The sequence below is a fragment of the Staurois parvus genome, unplaced genomic scaffold (genome assembly GCF_062004578.1).
Source record: "Staurois parvus isolate SC_StPar_1 unplaced genomic scaffold, SC_StPar_1.0 ptg000549l, whole genome shotgun sequence".
In the NCBI taxonomy this organism is placed as follows: Eukaryota; Metazoa; Chordata; class Amphibia; order Anura; family Ranidae; genus Staurois; species Staurois parvus.
In genome coordinates this window covers 4,944,525-4,956,805 of record NW_028318345.1, presented here as the reverse complement: position 1 = coordinate 4,956,805, position 12,281 = coordinate 4,944,525, and the positions used below count along the sequence as shown (strand labels likewise).

The 12,281-nt window shown below is 38.9% G+C and overlaps 1 protein-coding gene across 1 annotated transcript in view; it reads right to left on the bottom strand.

The window, feature by feature from the left end:
- Nucleotides 1–12,281, bottom strand: part of LOC149451080 (annexin A1-like) — a 64,436-nt gene that overhangs the window by 12,702 nt on the left and 39,453 nt on the right. Inside the window, exons 9-10 of the mRNA XM_089691076.1 lie at nucleotides 6,452–6,545; nucleotides 4,383–4,478 (exon numbers count right to left, since the gene is read on the bottom strand). Of these exons, the coding sequence (XP_089547202.1) occupies nucleotides 4,383–4,478; nucleotides 6,452–6,545 (190 nt within the window). The remainder of the gene's footprint in view (nucleotides 1–4,382; nucleotides 4,479–6,451; nucleotides 6,546–12,281) is intronic.

The window sequence follows — 12,281 nt, the reverse complement described above, 5'->3', positions numbered from 1 at the left end:
GCCGAAATGGCACCCTGACATACTGCCCCCACACTATGGATAGAGTTTTGGCGAATTTTTACCGTTAGTTGTACACTTGTCTGACCTGTGAAAACAATTTTCATTTTCAGCTGGAAAATTTTTAAAAAAATTTTAGGAACCTTAACTTACCTAAATTGTAGTCCTCTAATTTGGCTCTGCTCAATGCAGGTATTTCCCCTTAAGAACTTGCAGAGCTGGTCAAGGATCTCCCACTTCATAAATCCCCAGGTCCTGATGGCCTCCCATATTCTTATTATAAGACCTTCCTCCCCCTTTTAGCTTCCCACATGTCAAATCTCTGACTCTCTGCTTCAGGGAGTGAACCTGCATGACCAATTTATGCATTCTTATACAGTGCCTTGAAAAAGTATTCATACCCCTTGAAATTTTCCACATTTTGTCATGTTACAACAAAAAACGTACATTTATTTTATTGGGATTTTATGTGATAGAAGAAAAGCATTCCCACAACATGATGCTGCCACCACCATGTTTCACGGTGGTGTGTTCAGGGTGATGTGCAGTGTTGGTTTTTCACCACACATAGAGATTTACTTTTATGCCAAAAAGTTCAATTTTGGTCTCATCTGACCATTGCAACTTCTTCCACATGTTTGCAGTTTGTGAGAAGCCATGTGGGGGACACAGCAAACAGGACTTCTTAACGCTTTCATTCAACAATGGCTTTCTTCTTGCCACTCTTCCATAAAGGCCAGATTTGTGGAGTGCATGACTAATAGTTGTCCTGTGGATAGATTCTCCCACCTGAGTCATGCATCTCTGCAGCTCCCCCAGAGTTACCATGGGCCTCTTTGTTGCTTCTCTGATTAATGCTCTCCTTGCCCAGCCTGTCAGTTTAGGTGGACGGCCATGTTTTAGTAGATTTGCAGTTGTGCCATACCCTTTCCATTTTCGGATGATGGATTGAACAGTGCTCTGGGAGATGTTCAAAGCTTGGGATATTTGTTTTTATAACCTAACCCTGCTTTAAACTTCTCCACAACTCTATTCCTGACCTGTCTGGTGTGTTCCTTGGCCTTCATGATGCTGTTTGTTCACTAATGTTCTCTAACAAACCTCTGAGGGCTTCACAGAACAGCTGTAGTCATACGGAGATTTAATCTCACACAGGTGGACTTCTAAAGGTAATTGGTTCCACTAGATTTTAGTTAAGGGTATCAGGGTAAGGGAGGCTGAATACAAAATGTATGCCACACTTTTCAGATATTTGTAAAAAATTTTGAAAACCATTTATCATTTTCTTCCCACTTCAGAATTATGTGCCACTTTGTGTGTTGGTCTATCACATAAAATCCCAATAAAATAAATTTGTTTACATGACAAAATGCGGAAAATTTCAAGGGGTATGAATTCTTTTTCAAGGCACTGTATATCTGTTATTACAAAACCCAGTAATGATCCCTCTGTACCAGATAACTATAGATCTATTGCCCTTCTTAACTAAGATTATAAGATTTTCATGAAAATTCTGGCCAGCAGATTGACCAAATTGCTCCCTAAGTTAATTAATAAGGATCAGGTTGGCTTTGTACATGCTAGACATGCCGAGGACAACACCAGACGTACAATAGATCTTATAGATTTCCTAAGTAAATTTACTCGCCCTGCCTTGGAGCTGAGCCTTGACGCCCAAAAAGCTTTTGACTGCCTAATTTGGCTTTACATTTGCTACTCTGTCCCATTATGGGTTTTCGAGGCACTTTGTTAATGCATTAGCTGCTTTGTATTCCAAACCCACAGCTCATTGTCTTCCTTTTTGTTGCCCAGGTTCCCCATGGCCAATGGTACCAGGCAGGGATGTCCACTATCTCCTGTTTTTTATTCTCTGCCTGGAGCCATTGGCTGAGGCAATTCGGTTACATGTGGATATACAAGGGGTCCTGATACCCGTCATCGAGAAAATAAATGGTCTCTTTTTGCAGATGACATTTTGCTTATGTTAACTAACCCTCTAGTTTCCCTCCCATCGTTACATGCGGACATCATTTGGAGCTTTATCTGGATACAAAGTCAGCACCACTAAAACAGAAGTTCTACCCATCCATATCCCACCGGATCTATTACTTGCCTTAAGCAACTGTACCCTTAGCACTAGTGTGCCCACTCCCTCAAATACCTTGGTGTTCAGTTAACTCCCTCATACCTCACTCTGTATTCAGGTAACTATCTCCCTTTATTCCAGGACATCACTCACTCCCTACATCAATGGACTATCTATCCTATCTCTTTACTTGGTAGGGTAAGCATACTTAAAATGTCCATTCTCCCTAGATTACTATATTTTCTTGAAACCCACCCTGTTGCTATACCTATGTCTCAGCTCTAATCTCTCCAACAAAGGTTTCTCAAATTTATTTAAGTCTCAACGTATAGCTAACTCTGTGCTGTTTTCTCCGAGGACACGTGGGGGGTTGGGAGCCTCTGACCTTATTAAATATTATTATGCCATTCTTCTATGTGCTATAGTCCCTAGGTCTAGGAAATTGAAAAGGGTTCCCTGTATCCTGTACACCCCTGTTCTTTGGTGTGATCAGCTTCCCTCCACAACGATACCATTCTGAAATGCTTGTGTATTGCTCCTATGTTGTTTAATTTAGATCTATGGTGGAAATGTTGTCAAAAGGTACTCTCAATTCAAATATATATGTGCCCAAGACCCTTACCAGCTTCACCTAATTTCTTCAATTTACAAAATTTTGCATGAAGCAACCCCTCTTACAGAAGATACTAATTCCTATAATTGAAAATGGACACGTACTCCTGCGGCCAATGCCTTGTCCCTTTGGAATAAGATATTGACTTCTGCATTTAAAAACATCCAGATGTGTGGTGCAGAGAGAGACTGCTTTAAAAAAAACTGATTGTCTGGTTTAGAACCACAGAAGTTGTGCATCGCCATGACCCTTCACTTTCTGCACTATGCTGGCGTTGCAGTCTTCAGTTAGGCTCTCACTGTCATTTTCTGGCAATGTACGCAGCTAAGACCTTTTAGGAATGATGTAATGGTATTACATCAACAATTGTTTAATATGTCCTTTCCATTGTATCCCGTCCATTACATATTGGGTCTTCAATTCCACTAAATCTACCAAGTGTCTGATTTCTCATATAATCCTGGCAGCCCATTCCTCTACGTTGGTTATCCACTGACCTGCCTTCTAAACCTCAAACCTACATATCATAGCTGACATTCGGAGAATGGAGTTCCTAACTGCTACTGCATCTGATACTCTGATACATCTATTTCAATAGATGTTGAGAGATCTGGGACCAATCTCAATATTGTGAATTATCCCATTCCAATGATATTAGTTGCAGCCATCTTACTCTTGGTTGACTGATATCGTTCCTCATTTGATGTGTGTGATTTTAGGCATCCCAGCATTTGCTTTTGTGCCTACTGCTGAGACTTAATTACCCTTTTTATGTTACGATCACCCATTTTCTGGGTTTTCCTTTTTATTTGCTATGTATTGTATACCTTTCGGTTTCTCCCTCTGGCAACCTTTTTTTGATACTAAAATGTCATATGTTTTCCTGTTATTTCATTGTGACAAAAAAAAAAAAAAACAATACAAATCATAATTCTAAAAAAAATGCTGTTTGAGCTGGTCTAAGCACAGCAGCTGTCTGCATCCTCAGCAACAACCCCACTGGACCAAAGTTTTTGGGCTAGCCTGAAATGTGCCCTTTGAGCAGTGGGCTCTGCATTTTGGCACTTTCCAGATCTCTGTACTGTATTAGTTAGCTACAGACCTTTCTCCAGGTCAAGAACTGTGACAACTTCTTAAATGAGTAAGGCCACCCAGCCTAAAGTAAATCTTTTAAAGTCATATCCTGATCCTGCTCGACTTTGGGGCTTGCTTGGAATGTGGATTTCAGTCACTGGGCTCTGCATTGTGATGCTTTCAAACCTCTGCGTACGGTCTCATAACTCATAGTTTTAGCACAGCCTCTGGTGTAACCCAGTTTAAATGGAGTGCTATGCATGCATGCTCCAAGTACTTTCACCTGCTATTCAGCCTTGAGGAAGGCTTGAGGAATCTAGTTTAGCAGAGGCCAGCGAATATACCAATATATTTTGGGTTTTGGTAGGTAACCAAGGAAACCCATACATACTCCAGGAAAGCTTTGTGGAATGCACCAGCAATACACGACTATCAAGGGACTAATTACTGATTAAACAGTGTAGTTTGGAAAGCTGTGGGGGACAGAGAGTTCTTCAGATAACAGATACAACATCTGTAGGAGGATTTCAGTGGGCTTATGAGAGGTTTTATTATCACTTTAAGCTTCCCCAAAACGTCCTGTTGAAAATTTCTATTTATTAGACTACTTACCAATGGCTTTAAGAAGTTTTTCAATATCTCCTTTAAGCTCTAGATCCAGTGTTTTGCTGACATCATGTTTACTGTATTTTGGGTACTTCAGGAAAACTGCAGGGATAATATTTAAAACATTTACTAAGAGTGTTGCTGATGTCCGTTTTACGTATTGCAGTACATAGTTATTTAACAGCACAGCCAATTCAAAGAAGAAAAAAAAGCAGTTATTTAAGGAAACTTTATCAGACTTCATTCAATGAGTTTTTTTTTAAACATTCATTGGACGAATGTCACACACATTCAAGCATGTTGCATGAATTTTGTCCATACTTTCGCTCTAGATGGTACTGATAATTACAGCAATGAATATGACAGACTGAGGTATATGTTTCATAAATGCCTCAATAAGAAAATTGATCGCATTTTTGTCACTAGATGGAGTCAGTCAAAGATGCTCTATTAAAAAAATTACTGTAAAAATTTCTCAAACAAATGTTTTATGAAAAGACTCATTTGTGGAGTTACACAAACCATTTTGATGCACAAATGAAGAGAGAAGTCTACCATATATATATATATATATATATATATATAAATAAATAAATAAACTGTACAACTGCATCATTACAAAACAAAAAATAAACAGCAGTGCCCTTAAAATTTATCAACTTTTAGTGTGTGTTTAATAACAAAACACTGAAGAGATAAGACTGAAAACTGAAGTTTATTGTGCTTATATGTTGCCTTCCCTGGTTTCATCCCTGATCAACATGCCAATAACATTTGAAATAAAACCCGTTTTCTGTTTTTCTCTATGCAATGCATGCAGATCATGGTGGTGGGAGGGGCTGGAAGGGTGCTGCATATAGCTTATTGAAAACATACCAGCACCCTGCCCCAGTACTCCTTTCAAGAGTGCTCAGCCCTAGTGCAAGCATGGCCTCGCGTTTGAGAGGAGTTATGCAAACGTCAAATGCCTTGATGGGTGGGTGTCAGTCTGGAGGAGTGGTAGTTCCTAGGCAGAATGGATCTATATGCAGACTATCCTAGATAACACCTACAAGTGATGCTGAGCCTCCATAATTAGGAGGACAAGGACAGTCAGGCTGATAACGGAAAGGGCAATATGAAAAAGGGTTGAAGTTAGTGCTAGGTTTAAGATATAGTTACAATACTCAACAGATATGGCACAGATCAAAGCCTCCTGTATACCATCATACCAGCTCCAGGAACACATGCTGCTCCATCCATCCATGGTAATACAAAGCCTGGACTGGACTCTGTGTGTATTACCTACATCTCAAAGTGAAAATAAAAGCGTCAGCTACAGTCCCCACCCATTGGCCATGCCCCTCTGATGTGTTTTGCCTCAATTGGAATTGTAGCACTTCTATGATTAACCTCAATTATGGTGAAATGCATGGGAGGACCATGGCCAATGGGCGGGGACTGTAGCAGAGGCTTTTATTTTCATTTTGAGATGTGGTTGATACAGAGTGCAGTCCAGGGCTTTGTATTTCTGAGGCTTACTTCAAGGGTTAGATTTAGTGTTAAGGTTGGAAAATTAGGCATTGGGTCCCCTTCGGATTTCTGCCATACACTGTGGTATAATAGCACATGTCATACATTAACTTGCATTGTGTTTACACAGCCCATTCGAATGGGTTTCCAATGCACCTCAGCAAACCTCAAACTGGACCTGACCATTTTTTTGTCAGTACAGCAAACCACAGCACAAAGTAATGTGTTGCCATGGGTTGTAATGAGCAGCAAGGCAGGTCTGTTGCTTTGGTGTGTTGGGGTGCCATTCGTAATGAGTAGAACCACAATACACTAATGCATGCATGATATAATAGTGTCCATTGCGATAAGAGTGTTCCTGCAGCACAAAGGTATGAAGCTGACTTTAAGGTCTCAGTGTTTAATATCCTTCGCTTTGCCAAAATGCCAGGCCATTTCTGACAGACAAAGCTTCGTGCTAGGCAACCTTTTCCAAGTAGCACATCAACATATATACACAAAGGTTGTACAAAATGCTCATCTGCTGTCCTTTTCATCTCCAAATACCTTCTGTCCTGACATACCTCTCTGGAGATGGGAATAGCTGCGAGCAGTCATTATGCTGATGAAAACATCCGCATCTGCCTTTTTTTTCTGTTCACCAGCTTCAAAAAGAGCCTATAAAAAAAATAATAAGGGGCATATTTTTAAAACTGTGAATCTAACATTCAGAAAACACTCTCCAGGAGGATCTTTCAGGTCCAGGTGCTTTAAATGACAGTGGTTGATTTTCTACACCGCTTTAGCTATAGACCTCTACATTCTCTATGTGTGATACCCCAAATTTTTATATTTCAATATTTTTATTGAAAATCTTTAAAAAGTAGTATACAGAAAAATAGAAACCATAGCCCACCTACATAGTGAGTTGTGGCAAACAATCAGATTCATGGAATATATAGGCACATAAGAATACATCAACCGATGATGTTGTAAGCAATAAAACACAACCCCAATAGGGTAGCAAATATTCCACCGGTCAGTAGGCATGGGCAGTATCATATAACCAACTAACAAAAATAAGAAGACCGAAAAAAAATAAACAAAAAGAGTCAAAGAAGAAGAAGGATAAAGAATAGATCAGAAAAAAAGGAGAGAAGAAAGAAGGAAAGAGGAAAGAAAGAAAAGAGGGCCAGCCATAGGTTCATTAAATAATAGAGATATACCTAATCCATGGTTCCCATGTATACTCAAATTTAGAAGTATCATTGTTAACGATACTAGTAAGTTTATCATTAATCATAATCCAATTAAGTTTCTGTTTGACCAAGTCTAGCGGAATTGTTGACTGTCTCCAACATCTAGCTATAATAATAGTAAAGAAAGAATTAATATAACTAATTTCTTGGGAATATCAGTGGGCAACAGATGAAATAAGGCTACTTCTGGAGATCTATGAATATTAATTCCCGTTACTGAATAAATTAAGTTAAATATTCAGATCCAAAATCTATTAACCACAGGACATTTCCACCATATGTGGAGCATAGTGCCCTCTTGTCCGCAGTGTCGAAAACAACTGGGTGATGCAGATGGGTACATTTTAGCAACACTTATAGGAACTAAGTACCAGCAAAGAAGTGTTTTATAATTAGATTCAATAAGAGTAGTATTAATTGTAATTTTAGATAGAGCATTGGCTGTAGTCCACCAAGTGTCCAGATCTAGAGAGCTGTTCAAATCCCTTTCCCACTGAATCATATAGGAAATCTTAATAAGTGGATCAACAAGGGAAGCATAAATATTGGATAATCGACCTTTCACCATCCCAGTAGCCCCACAGGAGATCTCTAGAAGGGTGAGTATGCAAGGTTCTACAAGTTATTTGAGTTTACTGGTGATAAAAGATATAATTTGATCGTATCGAAACAATTCACTGGAGGGCATCTGGCATTTTGTCCGAAAATATTGGAGAGAACGAGGACGAAGTTCTCTTTTGAACAGGGTGCAATACCCTGTTCAAAAATGTGCCAAAGTCAGCTCCAAAAATAAGGTACGGGAGCCAACTTTGGCACATTTTTCACACGTAGGGCAGCTCAAGTGCATGGCTTGAAAAGGCACAAAAAATTATCTTAATTATGTGTTTAATGATGGCAGCAAAAACGTATATAAAGCATGTTCCACATTCAACAATTCTTGTGCAGCATTAGTAGCGACTGCTCCATTAGGTGGCTGTGTTGCAGAAAACAAATGGTTTTGTTGAATTACTGATACATCCTACATCTATCTTGATCTAGATTGTAAATTTGCATATCTTTTAAATATTGTATCCATTTCTGATATAGAGACAATTATTTAAAGCAAATTGTACTTTAAGCGCAATTATTCTTTAGATTCAGGGCCTTCCTCCACTAGTATGTCATCTGAGTTGCTCACTTACCTGTCCACAATCAATGGATATACACTCACTGAGGGGCTACTGGATGCCACACAGCCTGCTCTCTGAAAGCCACCGGGACAGGCCACACATGCACAGATTTCCCATTTATTCCTATAGAAAGTGGCCCCACAGGTAGCATCTCTATTGTGGACATGTAAGTGGGCGACTACTTGCCAGTGAAGAGGCACTCTGCATTTTCTTTATCCTTTTTTCCCAAGGAACATTTGGTATTTTAGGACACTTAGGTTAGTCCAACTAAAAGGAATATAGCAGTGGTGTAGGTTCCCTGTTGGCTACCTATATCTCATGAGAACTCCAGCAGTGAGATTTTCATACCTTTGTTCTCACCTCACAATCCTTTTGGATGTTCCTGCACACCTTGGGGTGTTCTCACTTCATGCTATATTTTCCATGATAAAAAAAAACTATAATAAAGCTGGGATAATAGGACTTCCTTGTATAACTACCACAGTTGTTGAAACATTTGAACAATCCCAGAAATTACGTTACTGCATTATTTAAAACATTTATAAAACTATATTTGTTTTAACTCAACAGTAACTGCCCAAAACAGAACCATTAAGGCTCAGTTCACACTGCCACTACTTGGGATCCAACTTGTGATACCCCAAGTCACATGATCCAATATTAGTCAATAAGAGTGGTCTTAATCAGCACTACTGAAGTTGCTTTGACTTTAGAAAAGGTTCCTGTACTACTTCAAGGTGACTTCTATCTGACTTGTGCTCAAAGATTTTAATCGAAGTTGCCTCCAAGTCAGACCCTCATCTATATTGATGTGATTTGGATCCAACATTACAGAAGATTACCCAGGAAAAGTAGCATGGCATGAAAGTCACCCATCAAGTTGCATCAAAGTCATACTCAAGTGGCATCAAGCCGCCAGGAAGTCGCTTGGCAAAGTTGCACCATATGTTGCATGACTTTCAGGTCACAGTAGTGTGAACCGAGCCTAAAATGCATTACTAAATTTATGGATTCACATTTTCAGAGGTTAATAGCTAAAAAGCGCACAATATAAGACAGTTCTGTCCAGTAATAAAATATTATTAATTGCTAAAGATATAATTTTTAATATTTTCTTTTCAACAAGACAAAATTATCCCACATACTATTTAGTATGTTAGTTACTACAGCTTTCTGTAATAATCTATATCAGGGATGCACCGATACCGATACTGAGTATTTTCATGAGTATTTGTACTTGTGAAAATACTCCCGATACCTTAACCAATACTTTGCAGTGCAATTGCGTTAAATGGACACAAATAGCACCAAAAAGATTAGCAAGCGATTTGAACAGGAATGAGATTCCTGTCCAAATCGCATGCGGTTTCCCCACTGCTCCTGTGTGAACTCGGACTATGACAAGCCTGGGTTCACACAGGAGCAGTGGGGAAACTGCATTCGATTTGGACAGGAATCCTGTTCAAATCACATGCTATTCTATGTGGCGCAATTTGCATCCATTAATGCAAATCACACCACAAAGTATCGGTACTCGGTATCGGAGAGTACTTGACCAAGAGTCACAGGACTTGTACACGCCAATAAAAAAATGGCATTGGTGCATCCCTAGTCTATGTTTCAGGCCTTCCCGTAGAGGAATACACATTCTCCCAAACTATTATAGTTGGTACAGATGGCCAATTATAATATTCTGAGGTTAGGAAATTGCAAGTCCACCAACACAAGATGGGTGCTATTGCTCATACATATGCCCTAAATTAATAAAGGCAGCTTAGAAGTAGACAGACCTCTCAGTAAGGGAAGCTAGTAATGACAGATCTGTGAAGTTTCACACAAGAATACTGGCTGGTTCAATAACTCACTGGATAAGAATTTTTCTGGGATTCCAAAAGGTGATACATCTGCACTAGAATTCTTGGCTCCAATTTCTAAATATAAGACCTCCTAGTAGTCATCAAGGGTGGCTTATTGTAAACTATAGTGTAAGATTTGAAGCAATCTTCTGCACATCCTGTTGCTGGCTATCAGTAGTACATTCCCATATATAAAATTGAAGGCCCCCCCTCTGATAACCTTTCTCCCAGTGAAATCCAACTGGATCATTGTTACTGTAGCAGGCAAACTCCCACTTTCAGCTTCTTCATCCACCTTGTCATGCCTTGTGTAGCTATGTCATCTGATCTTGTTAATGTCATGCAAAGGCTAACCTGCCTACTGGTGGGCTGCACAAGACAGCAAAAAGTATAAATCCTACTCTGGTCACGGTGCAGGAGCAGAGAACTTGTGTAGTGAATCCTTAAGAGAATGTAAGAAACTTTTGGGGTGGATCAAATTGTTTATTTCCTTTAGAAGTAGTTATGTTCATTAACCAAAATGCTAACATTGTTCTTGTCTAGGTAGCTCCCCAATGGGTGACCACTGAGGAGCTTCAGCCTACAACCAAAACTTGAATTGACGGACATAATAATTGGGTCACAATGGTTTCTAACCACTAACAAGCTGACAGCAGCCTTGGAGCCTTATTCCTACAACCACCTACAGAGTGATATGCCCCAAAAGGCAATTATTTGGTTTTTGAATCAAATTTTAATGCAAGGTAGTAGTTTTTGTAATGCAGTCAGGCTGAATATATAATGAAATATGCTCCTCTTTCTGTGTTTTTTCTTAAGATAACAAGGGGTCTATTTATAAAAAAAAAAAAAAGTTCACCGGATAAATGAAAGATGTATTTGCCCAGCCATAACACATTTTCCTTGTATTTTGTCTAATAGGTTTATTTCCTTTGATTGTCAGTTGAAATAGGATAATGTAAAAGCATAAAACGTTAAAAAAAAAAAACACTTTGTGTCGCGCTCCAATATTAATATATACAAAACAATTTGTGCAAAACAATAAATGGAGTCCTGGTAAACTTTAACGTCATATCAATCATGCTAGTGTTGAATGCATACAGAAAGTCCTCAAAACAATCCGTGATCCTGTGGTGTCTTCAATAATATAGTGCAAAAAGTAGTTTAAAGTATAATCCACCAAATTTATATATAAATATTGTGCTCCTTCACCAGTTGTGCTCTCACCTGATGTATATTACCAAACCGTTAAGTGAAGTCATACAAGCTTGTGTCCCTTTAATTGGGCTCAGGATTGAACAGATTGATAAATTCCTGTATCCCAGATGGATGGATCTATAAATGGAGTTTTTCCTTTTTCCAGCAGGGGGTCTCACCATTATCAAGAGATCCTTTTCTGAATGGGGATGGATGGATTTATCCCTTTTCCCACTAGGGGGTCTCTTAGTTCCTTCCAGACTATTAAATATAGTGCACTCACATGTTAAATAAAAAACGCCTTTGGTACAAATTTGCTTGGTCTTTAGTATGTTTTACACACTCCCATATACTTGCTGTGTGATTTGCCTTTAAGCGTTGTGACGTCAGAGCCCCTCCCCGCTCTGACGTCACAATGCTTAAAGGCAAATCATACAGCAAGTATATGGGAGTGTGTAAAACATACTAAAGACCAAGCAAATTTGTACCAAAGGCGTTTATTTGTTTAACATGTGAGTGCACTATATTTATTTAATACATCTTTTAAAAAAAAGAGGATAAGGCACTATATTTTCTTTTTAATTACATGGAACACTTACAGTATATATGGAGGAGAAAGTCTGAAAGGATCTAAGAGACCTCCTAGTGGGAAAAAGGATAACTCCATCCATCCACATTCAGAAAAGGATCTCTTGATAACGGCAAGACCCCCTGCTGGAAAAAGGAAAAACTCCATTTATCCATCCATCCATCTGGGATTTATCCATCTGTTCAATTCTGAGCCCAATTATAGGGACACAAGCTTGTATGACCTCACTTAACAGTTTGGTCATATACATCAGGTGAGAGCACAACTGGTGAAGGAGCACAGTATTTATATATAAATTTGGTGGATTATACTTTATACTACTTTTTGAACCATATTGAATACACTAC